The sequence below is a fragment of the Hypanus sabinus genome, chromosome 16 (genome assembly GCF_030144855.1).
Source record: "Hypanus sabinus isolate sHypSab1 chromosome 16, sHypSab1.hap1, whole genome shotgun sequence".
Lineage (NCBI taxonomy): Eukaryota > Metazoa > Chordata > Chondrichthyes > Myliobatiformes > Dasyatidae > Hypanus > Hypanus sabinus.
This window is the reverse complement of record NC_082721.1, coordinates 26,109,447-26,134,142: the sequence shown is the minus strand read 5'-3', so window position 1 is coordinate 26,134,142 and position 24,696 is coordinate 26,109,447. Positions and strand designations below refer to the sequence as shown.

General features: G+C 46.4%; 1 protein-coding gene across 3 annotated transcripts; it reads left to right on the top strand.

Annotated features, from left to right (window-relative positions):
• Nucleotides 1-1,687: 1,687 nt before the first annotated feature.
• Nucleotides 1,688-23,579, top strand: fkbp8 (FKBP prolyl isomerase 8). 3 transcript variants are annotated; one of them, XM_059991361.1, is made up of 9 exons: nt 1,688-1,800; nt 3,578-3,918; nt 6,044-6,213; nt 6,307-6,395; nt 12,437-12,657; nt 13,285-13,457; nt 21,503-21,580; nt 22,751-22,882; nt 23,140-23,579. In XM_059991361.1, the coding sequence occupies exons 2-9, from the start codon at nt 3,591-3,593 to the stop codon at nt 23,224-23,226; spliced, it is 1,278 nt and encodes a 425-aa protein (XP_059847344.1). In that variant the 5' UTR covers nt 1,688-1,800; nt 3,578-3,590; the 3' UTR covers nt 23,227-23,579. The 3 variants fall into 3 exon arrangements, with proteins under 3 accessions (XP_059847344.1, XP_059847345.1, XP_059847343.1); XM_059991362.1 differs by lacking the exon at nt 1,688-1,800 and having other exon boundaries at nt 3,493-3,918; nt 22,998-23,579; XM_059991360.1 differs by lacking the exon at nt 1,688-1,800 and having other exon boundaries at nt 3,496-3,918.
• The last annotated feature ends 1,117 nt before the right edge of the window (nt 23,580-24,696 follow it).

Below are 24,696 nucleotides of genomic sequence, written 5' to 3'. Positions count from 1 at the left end.
TTGTGCCGAACATGTCCCTACCTTAGAAATTACTAGGCTTACCCATAGCCCTCTATTTTTCTAAGCTCCATGTACATATCCAAAAGTCTCTTAAAAGACCCTATCGTATCCGCCTCCACCACTGTTGCCAGCAGACGTTCCACGCACTCATCACTCTCTGAGTTTAAAAACTTACCCCTGACATCTCCTCTGTACCTACTTCCCAGCACCTTAAACCTGTGTCCTCTTGTGGCAGCCATTTCAGCCCTGGGAAAAAGCCTCTGACTATCCACATGATCAATGCCTCTCATCATCGTATACTCCTCTATCAGGTCACTTCTCATCCTCCTTTACTCCAAGGAGAAAAGGCCGAATTCACTCAACCTTTTCTCATAAGGCATGCTTCCCAATCCAGGCAACATCCTTGTAAATCTCCTCTGCACCCTTTCTATGGCTTCCACATCCTTCCTGTAGTGAGGCGACCAGAACTGAGCACAGTACTCCAAGTGGGGTCTGACCAGGATCCTATATAGCTGCAACATTACCTCTCGGCTCCTAAATTCAATTCCACGATTGATGAAGGCCAATACACCACAGAGTTAACCTGTGCAGCTGCTTAGAGTGTTCTATGGACTTAGACTCCAAGATCCCTCTGATTCTCCACACTATCAAGAGTCTTACAATTAATATTATATTCTGCCATCATATTTGACCTACCAAAATGAACCACTTCACACTTATCTGGCTTGAACTCCATCTGCCACTTCTCAGCCCAGTTTTGCATCCTACCGATGTCCCGCTGTAACCTCTAACAGCCCTCCACACTATCCACAACACCTCCAACCTTTGTGTCATCAGCAAACTTACTAACCCATCCCTCCACTTCCTTATCCAGGTCATTTATAAAAATCATAAAGAGTAAGGGTCCCAGAACAGATCCCTGAGGCACTCCACCGGTGTCCGACCTCCATGCAGAGTATGACTCCTCTACAACCACTCTTTGCCTCCTGTGGGCAACCTTGTCTGGATCCACAAAGCAAGGTCCTCTTGGATCCCATGCCTCCTTACTTTCTCAATCTCACTTTGACATGAAAATCTTCTTCTGTTGATCAGTGAAAAAAAAAGCCAAATTAAATCCACTGTGGTTCAATGTTCTAAAACAATAAAATCTGATAACCCCGACCCGGGGGGTGAATACTTTTTATAGGCACTGTAGATAGGCACATAGAGAGTTATGAGGGAGGGAAGGGTTAGATTGATCTTGCATGATTTTAAACTGTGCTGTTATGTTCTATGTGGATGAGCAGGCTCAGACTCTCCTACTTTATACTGATGTTTAACTTTAAAACTTCTTGACTTGAGGTTGCTATTTCATTGTAGGACTGCCGTTGGTTTGTACCCGAGGGGTATGTTTCAGGAGTATGTAATAAGTGATACTTGGAGATAACGTTTGGGTGTTAATGGGGGAGGGGCTTGTTGCTATTTGCACAATGATGTCTGGGTGCTGATGAGTGGAAAACAGATGATACTGAAATACTGGGTTCGAATCCGATGATAAACGTGCACATTTGATGTGTATCTCATGCTGAGGGTTTTTCACTGGGTGCCTGAGCAATGTGAGTACGGAAACAGGCGCTAGGTCTCCGCCGGCCGGTTCCACGCTAACTGCGGTTCTCTTGCAGGGGAACCTGAATGGCGGATGAAGCGGAAAAACGTCTGATTGACAAAGAGCAAAGCCAATCGACACAAGGGACGCTCAACTCCGCACCTTTGACCCAGTAGAAAGGCGGGGCTTTTCAGTCAGAAGCGGAAACTGGGAAGGTGAGGAATGGACGCGATGAGCGGGGTGGAAAACAGAGGGCTGGGGGCAAAGGCAGATAAGAGGAGAGGAAATGGAAAGAGGGAAAGACGAAAAAGAGGAAAAGAGATGGGGAGAGAGAAGAAAACAGGAGGCAGATGCAGGGAGAGAGTGTGAAATGGAAGCTTAGAGGGAGATTGGAAAGATGGATAAATGTAGAGGGAAGATGAATGGAAGAAGAGGGACAGACATAGATGAAGGAAAAGAAGTGAACCGTTGGAAGTAGGGAGGGTGGGAAAAACGAGCAATGATAGGGAGGGAGGAGGGATAGATGAATGGAGGGGAAGGGAGAGTCGGATGGAGGTGGAGAAGATGTAGATGGACAGAGGAAGGGAGCAATAGATGGAGGTGGGGAGGAGGGAGAGACACGCAAGGAGGAAGGTGGGGAGAAGAGATGGATAGATAAATGGAGGGGGAAGGGAGAGACGGAGGTGGGAAGATGAGAGGAGTTGGACCGAGGTAGGGGGGAGGAAGGGAGAGATGGAGTGGGGAGGGAGGGAGGAAGGGGAAGCAGACGGAGTGGGGAGGGAGAGACGGAAGGAGTGGGGAGGGAGGGAGGAAGGGGAAGCAGACGGAGTGGGGAGGGAGAGACGGAAGGAGTGGGGAGGGAGTAAGGGGGAGGCAGATGGAGTGGGGAGGGAGGAAGAGGAGGCAGACAGAGTGGGGAGGAAGGGGAGATAGTGGGGAGGGAGTAAGGGGGAGGCAGATAGAGTGGGGAGGGAGTAAGGGGAGGCGGAGTGAGGAGGGAAGCAGACGGAGTGGGGAGGGAGTAAGGGGAGGCAGATGGAATGGGGAGGAAGTAAGGGGAGGCGGAGTGGGGAGGGAGTAAGGGGGAGGTGGAGTGGGGAGGGAGGGAGTAAGGGGAGGCGGATGGAGTGGGGAAGGAGGGAGGAAGGGGAAGCAGACGGAGCAGGGAGGAAGAGGCGGACAGAGTGGGGAGGGAGAGGCGGAGGGAGTAGGGGGAGGCAGACAGAGTGGGGAGGGAGTAAGGGGAGGCAGACAGAGTGGGGAGGGAGTAAGGGGAGGCAGACAGAGTGGGGAGGGAGTAAGGGGAGGCAGAGAGTGGGGAGGGAGTAAGGGGAGGCAGATGGAGTGGGGAGGGAGGAAGGAGAGGCAGACAGAGTGGGAAGGAAGGGGAGACAGACAGTAGGGAGGGAGTGAGGGGGAGGCAGACGGAGTGGGGAGGGAGGAAGGGGAGGCAGACAGAGTGGGAAGGGAGACAGACAGTAGGGGAGGGAGTAAGGGGGAGGCAGGCGGAGTGGGGAGGGAGGGGGAAACAGACAGAGTGGGGATGGAGGAAAGGGAGGCAGACGGAGTGGGGAGGAAGGGAGAGAGAGAGATGGAGTGGGAAGGGAGAAATGGGGTAGGCAGAGGGATGGAGTCAGAGTAATGGAATGGATTGGAAGTGAGGAGAAGAGGCAGGAGGAGGGTTGGAGGAAGAAACAGTATGGAGTTTGGTGAAGGAAAATGGGAAAGGAATGAATGGGAGAGGTGAAAAGGGAACAGATAAATGGGGAGTGGTTTTGAGGGAAGGACTGGGGGGTGAGGGCAGAGGAAGAGACAAAGACACATTGTAGTTTAAAGAGTGAGGAATGGCACAGAGAAACTGAAGGTGAGAGAGAGAGATGCACTTTTGAGGTGGGTAGTGGGTGTGGGAGTGAGTGAGCTAGTAACTGTTGGGCACGGGAGGAGTCTGAGATATGATCACGAAGAGAGACTTGGTTAATTTTTCACTTGCAGTTTTTGATTCACAATGGATGAGAAGAGCCTGGAATCCCAGGAAGCCGCTGGTGATGCGAATTCACAAAATGTAGGAATCAAACAGGATGACACGCCACTAAACACTTCCCTCTTAGCAAGTGGTGATAACATCGATAGCACCAATAGCGGCACAGATGAGGATGGTTCTGATGACCCTCCATCTCTGGAAGATATTGGCTTCTTGGAGGAGCCTGATGTCCAGAGCGTGAATCAGGAAAATTCAGCACCCAGCACCAGGGAGATCAGTGCTGAGCCTCAAAGCGGAGCAGGAAACCTGGATAACATCCCCAAGCCAGATGATGAATGGCTACAGGTCCTTGGTATGATTCATCTGTCCTTACCCATAATGTTCTCTCACATCTAGCCTTTTTGAAGTATTTATGCTGCTCTGTTGATAAGATTATCAGCAAGCTCCACTATCAGGCGTAGTTCTTAAACTGAGGCTGTTTCTGGCTTTCATTCACAGTATAAGCACAAAGTTTGAAGTTTTCTGTTATCAATCCTGACTTAAGATGTTTTTACTAGCTTTCTCCTCTCAACAGATAAGGGAAATCCTCTGGTTTTTAGTTTTATTATGAATTCTCAACACTGTCAAACCATACAGTGGATTCTGGTTAATTGGGACTCATCAGGACCAATAAGTTTTAGCCCAATTAAGTGCCTGTCCCAATTAGCTGAAGTTTCATAGAAGTAGTTAAAAAGGTATTAAAAAAAGACAAACTGTTTAATTGAGTAAAAAATTCTGTATTTAAATGAAATACAGAACAAATTAGAACACTATAAATACTACTTCAGTACTATAAAATAGTTCCTATAGTTACCGATGGAGGAATTAATTCAGTGAAATGCTACCGCATTCTTTTGATTTTTTTGTCAATGAGCAAAATTAGCTCAGACCCCCAGTGTAGATAATGGACTGCTTAATACAATGCTTTTGACATTTGTGTCCTCCACATCTTCATTTTCATTATAACATTCAAGATGATTGTCGTTACCTGCAAATTCTTTGTAATTCCTAACTTGTTGAAGTAGTGAAATCATTTCATTTTCACTCTTGGTCATTTCTGACTTCACCAAGCCTGAATGCTTGAAATTACAAAACATGGTCTGAATTGTCTTATTGCTTATTTCTCGCCAACTACCAGTGAGAAAAATCATAACTTTTTGAACACAGTTGCACCCAACTGACACTATTTAAGAACTGTTTGCTCTAATGGTACAGTGTCGAACGGTCACACATGCATCTGACATCATTAAGAAACTGGCACCAGACTAATTAAGCAGTCCAAATATGCAAAGGGAATTTAGCCAGAGGGCGGTGAATCTATGGAATTTGTTGCCACGGGCGGCAGTGGAGGCCAAGTCATTGGGTGTATTAAGGCAGAGATTGATAGGTATCTGAGTAGTCAGGGCATCAAAGGTTATGGTGAGAAGGTGGGAGAATGGGATTAAAGGGGAGATTGGATCAGTTCATGATGAAATGGCAGAGTAGATTCGATGGGCTGAATGGCCAGCGTCTGCTCCTTTGATTTATGGGAATCCTGGCTATTTTTTTGATTAGTCTCTGTTCCGTAAGAGTTGTCCCAAATAAGCAGCTGCCTCAATTAACTGGAATCCACTGTATTTCCCTTTGTACATTATGTGCATCCTGGCTTTGAGCACCAAGCATTGTAGCTGTGTCCTCGTTGTGGGAAAGCGAACAGAGAGAAGTTTACTGCTTATATGGACAGCCTCAGCCAGTGTTCAAGAAATTGACTAGTGGAGGACAATGTGAGGAGTAGGGTGGGCAAATTATTAGGCAGAACTGCAAAAAGAATATATTTTTAATATTGTGAAAAACTAGTAAATAGCGCATAGAGAGGCAGGGAAGGAACACAGTAAAATAATATGTAATATAAAGCTGTTCAGAGAGCAAATAGTGTTGCCTTTTATTGCAAAGCAGCGGAGTGCAAGGGAAGGAGTCTTTACTGAGATCTCACTGAACTTTTTGAGATCACAGGGAGTGAATGAGGGCAGTGTTCTTTATTATTGATCCTTACAATGATGGGATGGTGTTTTTAAGTTGAGAATGAGAGATGGTGTACATGACCTTGAGAAAGATGGGCATAAGGGGCTGTTTCTTCTTTAGAGAATCTGGAAACAAGTGGGCATACTGTCATGTTTAGAACTGAGAAGACAGAAGTTTCTTTCCACAGTGTGTAAATTCTTGATTCCAGAAGAGTGTAGATGCTCAGTATCTCTCAAGACTAAGATGATAGACTTTTGGCTATTTAGGGGTACCAGTGGATATGAAGAAAAGCAGGAAAAATGAATTTGAGACAGAGCATCAGTCATAAATGATAAAAATCAAAAGGCCAAATACTCAACTCTCTCAAATTTTTGCTATTAATCCAATGTGTTTGGCAATATAGATATGTCGGGACTCATTAATGCACTTTCCTTTAGGAAATGAGCTGCTGAGGAAGAAGATTCTGGTAGCAGGTCGGAATGATGAGCCAAAACCACAAAAAGGTCAGAATGTAACTGTGGGGCTGAAGATGACACTGGAGGATGGAACCGACGTAGAGGAAGATCCCTCCCTCACTTTCACCGTGGGAGACGGGGATGTTATCCAGGTTGGTGCTGGTAAGCAGTTGGTATCTTAGTGTGTTTGCAGGTGCAGGTTGTGTGACGAATTTGTTTCAGTGTCTGTTTCCGTCTCTCTGCAGGCATTGGATCTTTGCATCCAGCTGATGGAGCCAGGGGAAGTGGCTTTGATTGTCTCTGATGCTAAATATGCCTATGGCTCTCTGGGCAGGTAGGTGCTTAGAGGCTCTCAGTAAAGCTGAGCCACTGGAAACAATAGACGTAATGGTTGTTCACTGTGCTTCTTCACTTCCATTTCTCCCGTGGGTGCAGATCCCATGGAACCATCAGCACCACCTAGCCAGTAAAGTTCTTCTACATCATCCCATCAAAGAGGAATGGTGTTGCAGTTGTTAAGTGGCTAAACTAAAAATCCTGAGGGACAAATTTGATCTCTTGCATGGGGCAATTCTTGGACTGCTGATAAATATCAAGTAGTGTTCCTGTGAAGAATAGGACAATGACCAACTTTAACATTATAGTCTAATCATTTACCATGATATGTTTGCCAATGGCCAGAAAATTGACAAAAGCTGCCAAATAGCTGGTCAGTGGGTATACTATAGCTGATAACCCACTACCTGACTTCTCAAAGCTTTATCATTAGTTATGTAGTGCTTATCAGGAGTGTGATAGAATATTGTTCTTGACTGGGTGAGCACGCAGGAGCCTTTACAGCATCCAAAACAGAACAGCCTGCCTGATTGGCATTCTAAATCACTTTAAACATTCACGCCATCCACCATTTGTACTACCTTGACAGAATCTTGCAAAAACATGACTATCACCACCAAGGAAAAGGACATTGGGTGCATAGGAACACAGCCATCTGAAGTTTCCTGCCAATCACATACCATCCTGACTTAGAAGTACAGTGGATTCCAGTTAATTGGGACACAACAGGACCAATACATTTTAGCCTAATTAAGCGGCTTTCCCAGTTCATTGAAGTTTCATGGAAATAGATAAAAAGATATTAAAAAAAGTCAAACTGAGTAACAAATTATGTATTTAAAATATATACAGAACAAATTACACTACCAATAGTACTACAATGCTATAAAACTATTAGGTCCTAATGGTTATCAACGGAGTTCATCCAGTGTATGTAATGACCAAAATCAGCGCAGGCACCTAGAGCAGGTAGTAGACTGCCTTCATACAACGCTATTGACAATTACATCCTCCAAATCTTCATCTTCATTGCAACATTCAAGAGGATTATCAATGCCTTCAAATTCTTCGACGTTCCTAATTTGAAGTAGTGAAATCACTCCCAGTTTCTGACATCTCTAAGTCTAAATGCTTGAAGCCACAGTGTGCGAAACAGGAATTGTCCTACTGCTCATTTCTTGCCAACTATCAGTGACAAGATTACTGCTTTTGAACATAAGCATGGGCAATTGATACTACTTAAAAAACTTTGCTCCAAGCATGGTACAGCAGCTAATGGCCACACAAGTGCATGTGATTGACGATAATTTGACAACAGTCTTCTGCTCCAATTAAGTGGTATACTGTCTCAAAAAAACTGTGGTAATCCCAGCAATTTTCTTATTTAGCTTTCGTTCTTTAAGAGTTGCCACAATTAACCAATGGTCCGACTAACTGGAATCCACTGTATATACAGACAGTCTGTGGCGACCCATTTCCTGGCACATTCGAACCGGCTCACAATTAGATAGCCTACGGGGGTTTGCGAGCACAGAGCTTTGGAGCCTCTGCGCCACGGGGGGCAGGTTGAGGGAGGCTTAAAAGTGAGGCTGAGGATTTCGAATAAAGTTTTTTCCTTCGACTGCAGTTACCGACTCCTTGTTGTAATTTTAGCACTGTGTGTAGCACACCGCTACAATTGGTGACTCTGACGGTCCAAACGATTTTTGGACCAGAAATGACCGACGCTGCCTCTGTTCATGCGGTTTCGTTGAAACTGCCGGGTTTCTGGACACAGCGACCGAACCTATTGTTCCAGCAAGCCGAAGCCCAATTCCACGTTCGCCAGATCACCTCAGAAGACACCCGCTACTACTATGTGGTGAGCTCCCTTGACCAGGACACAGCGGCCCAGGTCGCGGAGTTCGTACAGTCGCCCCCGGCAGACGGCAAGTACACGGAATTCAAAGCCCTGCTCCTCAGGACTTTCGGACTATCATGGCGCGAGCAGGCTGCCCGTTTACTGCACCTGGATGGCTTGGGCGACAGACCTCCAACGGCTTTAATGAATGAGATGTTGTCTCTAGCCGACGGACACACACCCTGCCTCATGTTTGAGCAGGCATTCCTGGAGCAGCTGCCCGAGGACATACGCCTGCTGCTGTCCGACGCGGATTTCAGTGACCCCTGGAAGGTGGCAGCTCGGGTGGACTTGCTGTGGAATGCCGAAAAGGTGAGCGGGGCGTCCGTCGCACAGATCTCCCAGCCACGCTCCCAGCAGCAAACCAGTCCAGGCCCGGCCGCAGAGCCCGCCAACCCCCGGCCCAAGGAACACTGGTGCTTTTACCACCAGAGGTGGGGCGCAGAAGCCCGCCATTGTCGCCCGCCCTGCGAGTTCCCGGGAAACGCCAGGGCCAGCCGCCGCTGATGGCTACGGCGGCTGGCCATCGGGATAGCCTCCTGTATGTGTGGGATAAAAGGTCGGGACGCCGGTTTTTGGTTGATACTGGTGCCGAGATCAGCGTTTTACCTCCGACGAGTTACGACACCCACAGCAGGGCACCGGGTCCCCCCCTGAGGGCCGTGAACGGCAGCACAGTAAGGACCTATGGCACCCGTCAGGTGCAGCTACAGTTCGGCTCCAGCCTGTTCATGTGGGACTTTACACTGGCTGCCGTAGCCCAACCGCTTCTGGGTGCGGATTTTTTGCGGGCTCACAGCCTACTGGTGACCTGCCCAGGAAGAGACTGGTACACGCCGAGACCTTTCAGACGTTCTCCCTGGGTGCAGCCCAGTTGCCAGCCCCTCACCTCGGCTCCATTACGCTGTCCGACAACGACTTCACCAGGGTCCTGGCGGATTTCCCATCGGTTCTGGCACCGCAGTTCACAGCGGCCATGCCCCGACACGGCGTACAGCACCACATCCCGACCCAGGGACCACCCCTCCACGCCCGCGCTCGGCGGCTTCCCCCGGACAAGCTCCAACTGGCGAAGGACGAGTTCCAGAGGATGGAGGAATTGGGGATCATCCAGCGGTCCGACAGCCCATGGGCCTCCCCCCTGCACATGGTGCCCAAAGCGACGGGAGGCTGGAGACCGTGCGGCGACTACCGCAGGCTGAACGAGGCTACCACACCAGACCGCTACCCTGTGCCGCACATTCAGGACTTTGCAGCAAACCTGCACGGCGCACGGATCTTCTCCAAGGTAGACCTCGTCCGAGGGTACCATCAAATCCCGATGCATCCTGACGACGTCCCCAAAACGGCTCTCATCACCCCGTTCGGCCTTTTCGAGTTCCTCCGCATGCCGTTCGGCCTGAAGAATGCCGCACAGACGTTCCAGCGGTTAATGGACGCAGTGGGATGGGACCTGGACTTCGCGTTCATCTATTTGGACGACATCCTCATAGCCAGCAGCAGTCGTCAGGAGCATCTGTCCCACCTCCGTCAACTCTGCGCCCGACTGAGTGAGTACGGTCTTACAATCAACCCCGCCAAATGCCAGTTCGGACTCGATACCGTTGACTTCCTGGGCCACAGGATTACTAAAGACGGGGCAACCCCTCTGCCCGCTAAGGTAGATGCGGTCTGCCACTTCCCCTGACCCACCACGATCAAAGACCTTCAGGAATTCGTAGGTATGGTCAATTTCTACCACCGCTTCCTCCCTTCAGCTGCCCGGATCATGCGCCCCCTGTTCGCCCTAATGTCGGGTCCAAGCAAGGACATTACCTGGGACGAGGAGTCCGCCGCCGCTTTCGTTCAAACGAAGGAAGCTTTGGCTGACGCCGCAATGCTAGTACATCCCAGAATGGACACCCCTACCGCCCTCACAGTGGACGCATCAAACACGGCAGTCGGTGGGGTGCTGGAGCAACTCATCGCAGGTCGCTGGCAACCCCTGGTGTTTTTCAGCAAGCACCTGCAGCCACCCGAGCTCAAGTACAGTGCTTTCGACCGGGAACTGTTGGCGCTCTACCTGGCAATCCGGCATTTCAGGTACTTCCTAGAAGGTCGGCCCTTCACCGCGTTCACGGACCACAAACTGCTTACCTTTGCGTTTACGAAAGCGTCCAACCCCTGGTCGTCCCGCCAGCAACGCCACCTGTCCTACATCTCTGAATACACGACGGATGTCCGGCACGTCTCGGGTAAGGACAATGTCGTGGCGGATGCGCTCCCTCGCCCTACCGTTCATGCCCTTTCCCAAGGGGTAGACTTTGAGGAACTGGCAGAGGCGCAGCAGGCAGATGAGGAGATTCCGAGTTACAGAACCGCAGTCTCTGGTTTGCAGCTCCAGGGCCTCCCCGTAGGCCCAGGTGAGAGGACCCTACTCTGTGACGTCACCACCGGCCAGCCCCGTCCCGTTGTCCCGACAGCCTGGCGGCGCCGTGTTTTCGTCTCCATTCATAACTTGGCGCATCCCTCCATCTGGACAACTGTCCGGATGGTTTCCAGCAGGTTCATTTGGCACGGACTCCGCTAACAGGTCAGTGAATGGGCCAAAACGTGCATGCACTGCCAGACGGCCAAGGTGCAGCGGCACACCAAAGCCCCACCGCAGCAGTTCCATCCTGCCCACCGGCGTTTTGACCACATTCATGTGGATATCGTGGGCCCCCTTCCAGTGTCGCGCGGAGCACGGCACCTCCTGACTATCGTGGACCGGTTCACAAGATGGCCATAGGCGATCCCGCTCACCGACACCACCTCCGAATCTTGCGCCCGAGCCCTGATCACCACCTGGATATCTCGCTTTGGTGTCCCGGCCCACATTACCTCCGACAGAGGCGCCCAGTTCACCTCCAGCCTGTGGTCAGCTATGGCCAGCCTTTTGGGGACTCAGCTGCACCGCACAACTGCCTACCACCCACAGTCGAACGGGCTAGTGGAGCGTTTCCACCGTCACCTGAAGTCGACCCTCATGGCCCTCCTGCGAGGAGCCAACTGGGCGGATGAGCTTCCCTGGGTCCTACTCGGCATCTGCACAGCGCCCAAGGACGACCTGCACGCCTCGTCGGCCGAGTTGGTATGCAGCGCGCCCCTGGTCGTCCCCGGGGTGTTCCTACCAGCCCCACGGGGGCAAGAGGAAGATCCCGCAGCAGTCCTGGGCAGACTACGCGAGAAGCTCGGTAACCTGGCCCCCATACCCACTTCACAGCACGGGCAGAACCCGACCTGCATACCCAAAGACCTGCAGAACTGTAAGTTTGTGTTTGTACGCAGGGGCGGGCATCGGCCACCGCTGCAGCGGCCATACGAGGTGCTCCGGAACAACGGGTCCACGTTCGTGCTGGACGTTGGGGGGACCGAGGAGATTTTCACGGTGGACCGCCTCAAACCGGCTCATGTGGACCTGGCACAACCGGCCGAGTTTCCGGCACCTCGGTGCAGAGGCCGACCTCCCAAGCAGGTTCTGGCCCAGACTGTGGACATTGGGGGGTGTATCGCCGGTTCTGGGGGGGGGGGTTATGTGGCGACCCATTTCCTGGCACATCCGAACCAGCTCACAATTAGATAGCCTACGGGGGTTTGCGAGCACAGAGCTTTGGAGCCTCTGCGCCACGGGGGGCAGGTTGAGGGAGGCTTAGAAGTGAGGCTGAGGATTTCGAATAAAGTTTTTTCCTTCAACTGCAGTTACCGACTCCGTGTTGTAATTTTAGCGCTGCGTGTAGCACACCGCTACAAGTCCTTCATTTCTGCTGAGAATAGATCCTGGAATTCCCTTCCCAAAACCAAAAATACTTCAGTAGTTCAATGCTACATTTCAAGGGCAAGTTATGTGTACTAAATAAAAGCTAGACCCACCCAGAGTGGTTTCTCTCCATAAATAATTTAATCTAAAAGAGACACCACTCAACTGATTTTCCTTGGTCTGGGGGAATTTTTTATTGATTTATCTAGTTTGTGTCATTGAGGTAGCCAGCACATTTGTGCTTTCATGTTTCTTTTAAAGCAAGTGACCCAGTATACCTCTTACAAAGGACCTGTGGCAAGGCTGGAGGTGCAGAGGTTGTGCAGTCTTTTTTAACATGCTGTATCTCGTCCCCTGCCAGCATCCAGCCCACAGTACCTTCAAATGCCACCGTGCACATTGAGGTTCAGCTTCTCTCGGTGAAGGACGCCCCAGATATCGAACTCCTGTCGGGGAAGGAGCGCTTACTGCTGGCCAACAAGAAAAGGGAGCGGGGGAATGCCTACTTTCTACGGAACGAGTATGTCTTCGCAATCAACTCATATGACATCGCCCTCGATATTGCAAACTCGAGCTCCAAAGGTACGTTTAGGTATTTTGAATTGTAGTGGTAGGTAATAGCTAACAGGAGGTGACCAATCAGTGGCTTTAGACCCTCCAGTATTCCATCATTTCAGTAAAACTTCAGGCAGCATGGTGGCAGAGCAGTTACCGTAACACTATTATCGTGCCAACAATAGCAATACTATCCCTGTCTGTAAGGAATTTGTACGTTCTCCCCATGACCGTGAGGGTTTCCTCTGGGTGCTCCGGTTTCCTCCCACACTCAAAGAAACATTTGGATTAATAGGTTAATTGGTCACAAAGGTGTTAATGAGCAGCGTGGGCTTGTTGAGCTGGTAGGGCCTGTACTGTGCTGTATAAATCGATAAAGTAAGTAAATACTTCGGTCAGTTCACCTTTGGTCCAAAATCAATAACTCACGATTACTGGTATTGATCTCCATTTGCTGAATAGTCCTTCTGTCCTACACAAAGTGCTGTTCACTCATCCTTGTATCGTTGGCAATCTTGGATCGAACTTGTAGGTTCCTTCCCCTCTCTGGATTGCTCACTCTCGGGTTCCTGTCCCTTTTTCATTGTTTCAAGCAATTCCCCTTGTACCTACTGTTGCTGTCAGGTGTCTTTCTCTGTGTCCAATTCCTTGCAGTTGAATTTTCACTGGAGGAAGAGCAGGAGTTGTTGGATGTGAAGGTGAAGTGTCTGAATAATCTGGCGGCAGCCCAGCTGAAGTTGGAACATTTCGAGGCTGCACTTAAATCCTCCAATGCTGCGCTCGAGCATCAACCCAACAACATCAAAGCACTTTTCAGGAAAGGGAAGGTAGGCACTGGCCCACCGGTGGAAAACCTCAATCTTCCAAATTTTCTTAAATTAATCTCTCTATGTACATTACTAACAGATTTAATTATTATTACATCCGTGTGTTTGATGGGAAGTGCCAAATAAACTCTGCACAGCACAGCCAGTGGTGGAATGCTAACATTATAATGTAATATTCTTATGAGGAATTTCAAATACACACAGAAATTTACAACGAATTGTTAAAAAGGCAGAACATGGACCAGTTTACCTCTGTGCACTAATTCAATTATCTGTGTTATTTCAGTCCGTATCTAATTTTAAATTGGCCATGATAGGTATAATGGTGCACATTGCAGTCGAAGTTTACTTCCTGTCAGCTACAGGAGTAGGAACAAGTCCATGATACATGGCAGAATTAGACCATTCAGACCCTGGAGTCTGCTCTCCATTTCATCATGACTGATCCATTTCCCTCTCAACTCCATTCTCCCGCCTTCTCACCTTAACTTTTCACACCCTGACTAATCAAGAACCTGTCAACCTCCACCTTAAATGCACTCAATGATCTTGCCTTCATAGCTGCCTGTGGCAACAAATTCCACAGATGCACCACCCTCTGGCAAAAGAAATTCCTCCTCATCTCAGTTCTAAGTGGACATCCCTCTATTCTGAGTCTGTACCTTCTGGTCCTAAACTCCCTCATGGTAGGAATCATCCTCTCCACGTCCACTCTCTGTATACCTTTCAACACTCGATAAGTTTCAGTGTGATTCCCCTCTCAGTCGGCTAAAGTCCAGCCAAGAGCCATCAATCACTTCTCATACGATAAGCCTTTCATTCCAGAATCATTCTTATGAACCTCCTCTCAAACCTCTCCAATATCAGCACATCCTTTCTTAGATTAGGGGCCCAAAACTGCTCACAATACTCCAAGTGAGGCCTCACCAGTGCCTTATAAAGCCTCAGCATTACTTCCTTGCTTTTATATTCTAGTCCTCTCGAAATGAATGCTAACATTGCATTTGCCTTCCTCGCCACCAACTCAACCTGCAAGTTAATCTTTAGGGAATCATGCACAAGAACTCCCAAATCTCTCTGCACCTTGGATTTTTGAATTTTCTGCCAGTTTAGAAGATAGTCCATGCTTTTGTTCCTTCTACCGAACTCTGTGACTTTACACTTCACAACACTATTCCATCTGCCCCTTCATTCCCCGTTATCCTAATCTGTCTTAAGTTCGTCTGCAGCCTCCCCACTTCCTCTACACTACCTGCCCCTCTACCTGTACTCATATTTTCAACAAACTTGGCCACAAAGACATCAATTCCGTCATCCAAATCATTGACATACAACATAAAAAGAAGCAGTCCTAACACTGTACCTGCTGAACACCGCTAGTCACCAGCAGCCAACTAGAAAAGTCTCCCTTTATTCCTACTCTTTGCCTCCTGCCAGCCAGCCAATGCTGTATCCATACTACATTCTTTCCTGCAATACCATGGGCTCTTGTTAAGCAACCTCATGTGGGGCAGCTTGTCAAAGGCGTTCTGACAAACTTAACTACGCAACAACCACTGACTCTCCTTTGTCTGTCCTGCTTGTTATTTCCTCAAAGAAATATTTCCTAAAAGGTTTGTCAGGCAAGATATTCCTTTAAGGAAACCATGCTGACTTTGACCTATTTTATCACCTACCTCCAAGTACCCCAAAACCTAATTCTTAATCAACTCCAACATCTGAGGTCAGGCGAACTGGCCTATAATTTCCTTCCTTCTACCTCCCTTGCCTATTGAAGAGTGCAGTGACATTTGCAATTTTCCATTCCTCTGGAACCATTCCATAATCTAGTGATTCTTGAAAGATCGTTACTAATCCCTCCACAATCTTTTCAGCTACCTCTTTTAGAACCTGGGGTGTAGTCCATCTGGTTCAGACCTTTCAGTTTCTGAAGCACCTTCTCCCTAGCAATAGCAACTTTACTCACATCTGCCCCATGACACTCTCAAACTTCCAGCTTATTGCTAGTCTCTTCCAGAGTGAAGACTGATGCAAAATACTTCATTCAGTTCATCCACCTTTTCCTCTTTCCCCTTTGATTACCTCTCCTCCGTCATTTTCCAGCAGTCCCAATATCTTCTCTTGCTTCTTTATTTTACTCCTTTTAAATTCCAGTGTCCTTGTTGATATTGTTGGCTTGCTTACCTTCTTGTTTCATTTTCTCCCCACCCCCATGGTTTTTTTAACTTGCCTTGTGTTATTTTTTTAAAATTTCCCAATTCTCTATCTTACCACTATTTTTGTTCTTTTATATGCCTCCTCTTCTTCTTGACTTCCCTTGTAAGACCACAGTTGTGTCATCCTGTATTTAGAATACTTCTTCCTCCTTGAGGTATATCTGTCCTGCGCTTTCTGAATTGCTTCCAGAAACTCCAGCCATTGCTGCTCCGCCATCAACCCTGCTAGTGTCCCCTTCCATTCAACTTTGGCCAGCCTCCCTCATGCCTTTGTGATTCCCTTTACTCCAAGGTAATACTGATACATCTGACTTTAGCTTCTCCCTCTCAAATTGAAGGATGAATTCTGTCATGTTATGTTCACTGTTCCTTAAGGGTTCCTTTACCTTAAGCTCTCTAATCAATACTGGTTCATTGCACGATTAATCCAGAATAGCTGATCCTCTAGTGGGCTCAACCAAAGCTGCTCTAAAAAGCCATCTTGTAAGAATTCTATGAACTCAGGATTCAGTACCATCCTGATTTTCCAAATCTGCCTCCATATTGAAATCCCCCATGGCTATCGTAACATTGCCCTTTTGACATGTGTTTTCTACCTCCTATTGTAATTTGTAGCTGACATCCTGGCTACTGTTTGAAGGCCTGTATATACAGTGCCTATAAAAAAAAATATTCACCCCTCCCTCTTGGAAGTTTTCATATTGATTTACAACATTGGATCACAATGGATTTAATTTGGCTTTTTTGACACTGATCAACTGAGAAAGACTTTCGTGTCAAAGTGAAAACAGATCTCTACAAAATAATCTAAATTGATTACAAATATAAAACAAGATAGTTGATTGCATAAGTATTCATCCCCTTCAAGTCAGTATTTAGTAGATGCACCTTTGGCAGCAATTATAGTCTTGAGTGAGTCTGTGTAGATAACCATATAACAATTACAGCACGGAAATAGGCCATCTTGGCCCTTCTAGTCCTTGCCAAACGCTTACTCTCAACTAGTCCTATGGCCCGCACTCAACCCATAACCCTCCATTCCTTTCCTGTTCATATACCTATCCAATTTTACTTTAAATGACAATATCGAACCTGCCTCTACCACTTCTACTGGAAGCTCGTTCCACACAGCTACCACTCTCTAAGTAAAGAAGTTCCCCCTCGTGTTACCCCTAAACTTTTGCCCCTTAACTCTCAACTCATGTCCTCGTGTTTGAATCTCCCCTACTCTCAATGGAAAAAGCCTATCCATGTCAACTCTATCTATCCCCCTCATAATTTTAAATACCTCTATCAAGTCCCCCCTCAACCTTCTACGCTCCAAGGAATAAAGACGTAACTTGTTCAACCTTTCCCTGTAACTTAGGTGCTGAAACCCAGGTAACATTCTAGTAAATCTTCTCTGTACTCTCTCTATTCTGTTGATATCTGTCCTATAATTTGGTGACCAGAACTGTATACAATACTCCAAATTCGGCCTTACCAATGCCTTGTACAATTTTAACATTACATCCCAATTCCTATACTCAATGTTCTGATTTATAAAGGCCAGCATACCAAAAGCTTTCTTCACCACCCTATCCACATGAGATTCCATCTTCAGGGAACCATGCACCATTATTCCTAGATCACTCTATTCTACTGCATTCTTCAATGCCCTACCATTTACCATGTATGTCCTATTTGGACTATTCCTACCAAAATGTAGCACCTCACACTTATCAGCATTAAACTCTATCTGCCATCGTTCAGCCCACTCTTCTAACTGGCCTAAATCTCTCTGCAAGCTTTGAAAACCTGCTTCATTATCCACAACGCAACCTACGTTAGTATCATCTGCTTTCATTATCCACAACGCCACCTACCTTAGTATCATCTGCATACTTACTAATTCAATTTACCACCTCATTATCCAGATCATTAATGTATATGACAAACAACATTGGACCCAGTACAGATCCCTGAGACACACCACTAGTCACAGGCCTCCAACCTGACAAACAGTTATCCACCACTACTCTCTGGCATCTCCCATCCAGCCAGTGTTGAATCCATTTTACTACTTCAATACTAATACCTAATGATTGAACCTTCCCAACTAACCTTCCGTGCAGAACCTTGTCAATGGCATTACTGAAGTCCATATAGACAACATCCACTGCTTTACCCTCGTCAACTTTCCTCGTAACCTCTTCAAAAACTTCAATAAGGTTTGTCAAACATGACCTTCCACGCACAAATCCATGCTGACTGTTTCTAATCAGACCCTGTCTATCCAGATAATTATTTATACCATCTCTAAGAATACTTTCTATTAATTTACCCACCACTGACATCAAACTGACAGGCCTATAATTGCTAGATTTACTTTTAGAACCCTTTTTAAACAATGGAACCACATGAGCAATATGCCAATCCTCCAGCACCATACCCATCTCTAATGACATTTGAAATATTTCTGTCAGAGCCCCTGCTATTTCTACACTAACTTCTCTCAAGGTCCTAGGGAATATCCTGTCAGGACCCGGAGATTTATCCATTTTTATATTCCTTAAAAGTGCCAGTACTTCCTCCTCTTATGAGGTCTCTTGCATATCTGGACGCTGCAATTTTTCCCCATTCTTCTTTGCAAAACCGCTCGAGCATAGTTGCATGGAAATTATGAGTGAACAGCCCTTTTCTAGTTCAGCCACAAATTCTCAATTGGATTGGGGTCTGACACTTTGATAGGAAAGAATCTTTTTCAGTTGATCAGAGCCCCTTATGCCTCCCTGCCTGTCCTTTTGATACAACATCCTTGGATGTTAAGCTCCCAGCTATAATCTGCTTTCAGCTGTGACTCAGTGATGTCCACAATGTCTTGCCTGCCAACCTCTGACTATGCTACAAGATCATCTAATTTATTCCATATAGAGTGTACAGTGCCATGCAAAAGTTTGGGCACCCCTGGTCAAAATTTTTGTTACTGTGAATAGTTAAGTGAGTAGAAGATAAACTGATCTCCAAAAGTCATGAAGTTAAAGATGCAACATTCTTTTCAACATTTTAAGCAAGATTAGTGTATTATTTTTGTTTTGTACAATTTTAGAGTGGGGGAAAAAGGAAAGGAGCACCATGCGAAAGTTTGGGCACCCCAAGAGATTTGAGGTCTCAGACTTTAACTAGCTTGTTAGGGCTATGGCTTGTTCACAATCATTATTAGGAAAGGCCAAATGATCCAAATTTCAAAGCTTTATGAATACCCTGACTCCTCAAACCTTGTCCCAACAATCAGCAGCCATGGGCTCCTCTAAGCAGCTGCCTAGCAGTCTGAAAATTAAAATAAATGATGCCCACAAAGCAGGAGAAGGCTGTAAGAAGATAGCAAAGGGTTTTCAGGTAGCTGTTTCCTCAGTTCGTAATGTAATTAAGAAACAGCAGTTAACAGGAACAGTGAAAGTCAAGTTGATGTCTGGAAGACCAAGAAAATCTTCTGAGAGAACTGCTCGTAGGATTGCTAGAAAGGCAAATCAAAACCACTGTTTGACTGCAAAAGATCTTCAGGAAGATTTAGCAGACTCTGGTGTGGTGGTGCACTGGTCTACTGTGCAGTGACACCTGCACAAATGTGACCTTCATGGAAGAGTCATCAGAAGAAGACTTTTTGTATGTTCTCACCACAAAATTCGGCGCCAGGTTTGCAAAGGAACATCTAAACAAGCCTGGTGTATTTTGGAAACAAGTCCTGCGGACTGGTGAAGTTAAAATAATACTTTTTGGCCACAATGAGCAAAGGTATGTTTGGGGAAAAAAAGGGTGCAGAATTTCATGAAAAGAACACCTCTCCAACTGTTAAGCACGGGGGTGAATCGATCATGCTTTGGGCTTGTGTTGCAGCCAGTGGCATGGGGAACATTTCTCTGGTAGAGGGGAAAATTAATTCAATTGAATACTAGCAAACATCACAGCATCTGTGAAAAAGCTGAAGATGAAAAAAGGATAGATTTTACAGCAGGATAATGATCCTAAACACACCTCAAAATCCACAATGGATTATCTCAAGAGGCGCAAGCTGAAGGTTTTGCCATGACCCTCAGAGTCACCTGACCTAAACATCATTGAAAATCTGTGGCTAGACCTCAAAAGAACAGTGCATTCAAGACAACCCAAGAATCTCACTGAACTAGAAGCCTTTTGTAAGGAAGAATGGGTAAAAATTCCCCAAACATGAATTGAAAGACTCTTAGCTGGCTACAGAAAGCGTTTACAAGCTGTGATACTTGCCAAGGGGGGTATTACTAAGTACTGACCATGCAGGGTGCCCAAACTTTTGCTTCGGGCCCTTTCCTTTTCTTTGTTATTTTGAAACTGTAAAAGATGGAAATAAAGTAACCTTGCTTAAAATACGTCCTTGACCATGGTACCTGGGAGGTAACATAGCATCTGGGTGAATCTATCGTGTCCACTGAATCTCGTGTCTGCTCCTTTAACTATAGACTCCCTCCTCTCTACTGCATTCCTCTTTCCTTCCTTCCCTTCTGTGTTCAGTGCCAGTGATGTGGTCGCTGAAGCTCCCATCCACATCCTCCCCCCATTCCCCTGAATTCCCACATTGCAACCAACACAGCCTCTGAAGCCATTCTCTTTGCTACAACTATGCACTAATGAACGATGAACAAGAAAAATGTAGATGAAACTTACCAGATACGTACCTCACCAAACCATGATGAGCCAGCCTCCCCGCTTTAACACTGATCCACTCCAACAATGACCGCTCTGCTCATTCCTGTCTTATTTTTAATTTGCCATTGCTAATGTGTGAGGCCTTGTGCAGCAGTTTGACTGCAACTATGCCGCCCATAAAAGCCCACCCCCCCCCCCGTTTCCCCTGCAGGTATGATAGGAATAGAGGCATGAAAGCTCGGACTGAGTTATCTAGTCTAGCACTATTTCTAATCCTTTAACTCAGAATTCAACCTATCCTTTGGTTGTGTGATATTCACTGAGGAGGCTATGTCTGATCCAGGACATTGGTGATCAATTAGTTTTACTCTTTATTCACCTGCAAGATTTGGGTGATGCTGACATTGTCATCTGTGTATGTCTTACTGATGGTGTGGCAGTGAGTCCCCACCTTGGAACAGCTGCGGTCCTTCTGATAAATCTATCCCACAGCTCAAAGGGGATTCCAGAATCTGTACCCCGGGGAAATAAAAGAACCACATTATATTTCCCAGTTGGGATGGGGTGTGACTTGGAGGCAATTTGCAGGAAATATGCTTCTCTGTTTCAAATGTCAATTTCACAAGTTTGAAATTTGAGCAACATGCACAAAATGCTTAAGGAACTCGGCAGGTCAGGCAGCATATATAGAGTGGAATAAACAGTTTGTATTTTGGGTTGAGACCCTTCATGAGAACTCAGAACAGTGTTGGTGTGTGTCTGGAGTCCTTCATGTAGATGTTACGTATTGCAGCCTTGTTGAAGGAAATGATTGTTCAGATGGGTTCTGTCGACCTTTAAGTATTACTAGAGCTGTACCTATCCAGAATGTTGAAGAGTATTTCTTTGTGTTCTTTTTTGTGTCAGGGCTAATCCATTCTCCCTGGGTACCCAGCTCAGTCATGCCAGTGCGTGAGGTTAGTCCAGTTGAGTCACTGGTCAATAGTGGTCCTAGGATAGTAACTGATCTGTGAGAGAATCGCATGTACTTGCCTGTCCATTAACAAGTGCCACAAGGTTCTGTGGTCCTTCACATGAGTGGACCATTGGAAGTTGCCATTCTGGAAGTTTAATCAACAGGATGAGGAGCCATTACCTGACCCCTCCTGGTTAATTCTCTGTTATCAGGTTCTGGCCTTGCAGGGTGAATATGCAGAAGCTATACCAGTCCTGAAACAAGCTGCAAGACTGGAGCCATCAAACAAGGTGAGTAGGAAGCCAGCAGAGTACAAGTGGACTTGGTCTTTGTTAACTGTAATTGATAGGGAGCATTGGGAACATCTCCATCAATGTAAGCATACTTTGCATGTGATTCAAAGTACATTTTGTACTTTGTGTCTTTTGGCCTTAATTTGTGTGGATGAGGTATACTTTAGATTTGTGTGTGTCTATGGTACATGAGAACTGGGCTGTGTTTTAAGTGCCTGATATGTCACTGCATTTTCACATTCACAGATACTTTCATAGCATCATTGAAAGTTTATGACACGGGAGAAGGCCGTTTGGCTCATTGTGCCCATACCAGCCAAAAAAAAGTGATGTGTAGCCAAATCTCTGGCTTTCAACACTTTGTATATAGCCCTACAGATCATGGCTTTTTAAATACACACCAATGCTGTTTAGAATATGATGAGAGTTTCTACCTCTACCTCCATTTTAGGCAGGGAGTTCCACTCGGTTTAAAACACTTCTCCTCATCTTCCTCCGATCCTTCTACCTATTACTTTAATCACACTAGTTTTGATACCTCTGCAAAAATAAATAGACCCTTCTTACTTATTCTAAAAAGGGTTCTTTTAATTGTCTACACTCTTAGGTCTCTTAGCCTTCTTTGTTCCAAAGAAAACAACCACAATCTGTCCAGCTTTCCAAACTCTGGTTGCCTGTTGCCTTGATTCTGCCCTTTCTCCCATTATTGGACCCAGACCTACTGAGGTTGCAGCCCATCTGACAAGAATGTAAGGCCAGTTATCCTTCCCTTAGCATCTCAGCAATTCATTTACTGACATTACCTGGAGCTTATGTCCTTTTAAGTTTGTGATTTTTAATCCCTTTAGTGACTCCTTTATTGGTAATGATATGCACCATAATCTCTGGCTAGTCACCCTTTCCCTCTGCAATTGCTCAATATCGTTGAACCTCACACAGAGTCAACTGGAATCGTATCTGCTCCCCTAACAATGCAACCCTCTCTAACTTGATTGAGTGACCTTGCTCCTCCCTCTGTGTAACTGAGCCTCCTGCGAGTCTTGGCTCTGGTTTAGGTTGCCATGTCCTTAAAGATGTCCAGGGTCTTTTTTGTTAGATGGAATCATGTTCTTGCAGAGTGCTGCTGATAATTGTGTGCGATTTTTGATCGCTGCTGCTGCTATGTAGGCGATTCACGCTGAACTCTCCCAGCTACTGAAGAAGCAGTCTAAGCAGAGGACCTTAGAGCAGGCGATGTACCGGAAGATGCTCGGAGATATGGCTACGCCCCCGCTCTCCTCGCCATCTCGATTCTCCTGGGTATGTGAATTAAAGGCTTTGTTTATGTTTTCCAAGAATCAGGAAAGTAAAGGGTACAGTAATGGATTGAGACGGTAGAGGGAATTTTACTCTTCGTAACCTATGCTCCTTCCAGGTGGGAGGAATTGAAGGAATATCTGGAAGGAGCTTTAGCCTGCATCTAACTCCTGCTCTCCGGCCCCTGGGAAGCTGATGAGGGAGCCAGCAGTTGGGGAAGTGATGATGTGCGAGTGGTCTGCTGTTCTCTACTTTTGCAGAATATTCCATGGAAGTGGCTGTTAGGAGCGACCATGGTAGCAGTCGGCGGCGTGGCTGTGTCTGTCATTGTTGCTGCAAGAACCTGACACTCGGAGAGTGGACTGAATATCCTCACAGGGATTGTGTCCACGCCAAAACTCTTAACAGGGCCTCACCGGTGCTGAATTTAGTTACCTGTCCCCTCCCCTCACCCAGAACATTCTGAGCCTCAGACTGCTTCAGGTACTATACATAAAGTTACTGGACAACGGCCACCCCTTCCTTTAACACCCCAGTACAGAAATGACCACAATGGAGCATGTAGTGATTGATGATCAGTTCTCATTATAACACTGATTGGATTTAATTTATTTCTTGGGGGTGGCTTAGAGCTTCCTGATGAATGAAATTTATGCAAAATGTTTATATAATTATAATAAAATGTTTATATTGAATTCCATGTTGCTGAGTGTTGCTATCAATATTAATGGAGAGGGAGCTAGGTGTCCTGAGGGGTGGGAAGAGATCATTTCCTTCCTCTAGAGATTCTAGGACTAGTATAGGGGTTGACAGTGTACGACTGATGTGAAGAGAAATTACTCAAAGGGCTGTGAACCTTTCACATTCTCTGCCCCATGAGTTCTAAATACTTAATTCCTGAGCAGATTTCAAAGCTGAGATCCAGTAGAATTTTTGAGGGAATGGGGAGATCGGGCCAGGAAATGGAACTACAACCTTAATAAAGACTGAATTGCATGCTGCATGTCCTTGCCAGGGTACCAACGCCCCACTTCGGATGGGCTATACATATGGACAAGCATTTGGAAGACTGGCAGAATAGATTTGCCAGCTGTTCGGGGCTGCAGGCAGCTTCTCCTGTCTGGGACTACCTGCCGCTGACTGTAAGGAGTTTGTATGTTCTTCTGACCACACGGGTTTCCTCCCAAGGTCCAAAGACAGCTTATGGCTGAACTCCCGACTTGTTCACAGCTGTATTCATGGAGGACCTAGATTCATTTTAAAGGTCATGGATGAATGAGAGCTCTGATGTTGGCTTCATCTAATAAGCACACCTTATTAAAGAGAATGGCTTTGGAAGCAGAGATTCAAATGATTTTTGATAGACTAACCTAACTTCCAGGACTTGTGTGTCTGAACATTTCCTGGCTAGAAAACATCTAAACACAGCAACATCACCATCTACTGGTAAATGGAGCAGAAGTTTAAAATATTTAGATAGAAAAATCTCTGTTGGCCCTCTGCCCCACTTTATCCCTGTGCTAGAAACTGGAACTCTAATATTTTTGATTTTACAAACATGGGTATTATTGGGACTTCATCCTGTCTATGAAAACAACATTTTTAACCTGAGCATTAGTTTCTGTTCATTACCTCTCACTACCTACTCTTGCCACTTGTTCAAAAGGTGATGTTGGCGTGTTGTGTTGCACTGGTAGAGATTATTCTTGCAGCTGTTCTTTAACTGAAACTCCTTAGGTCTAAAATGGATTGTAGATTCTCTTAACAACTGCTTTGAAGTGCCTTCCTGAAGTCAGGCACATAAACCCAGTCATAGA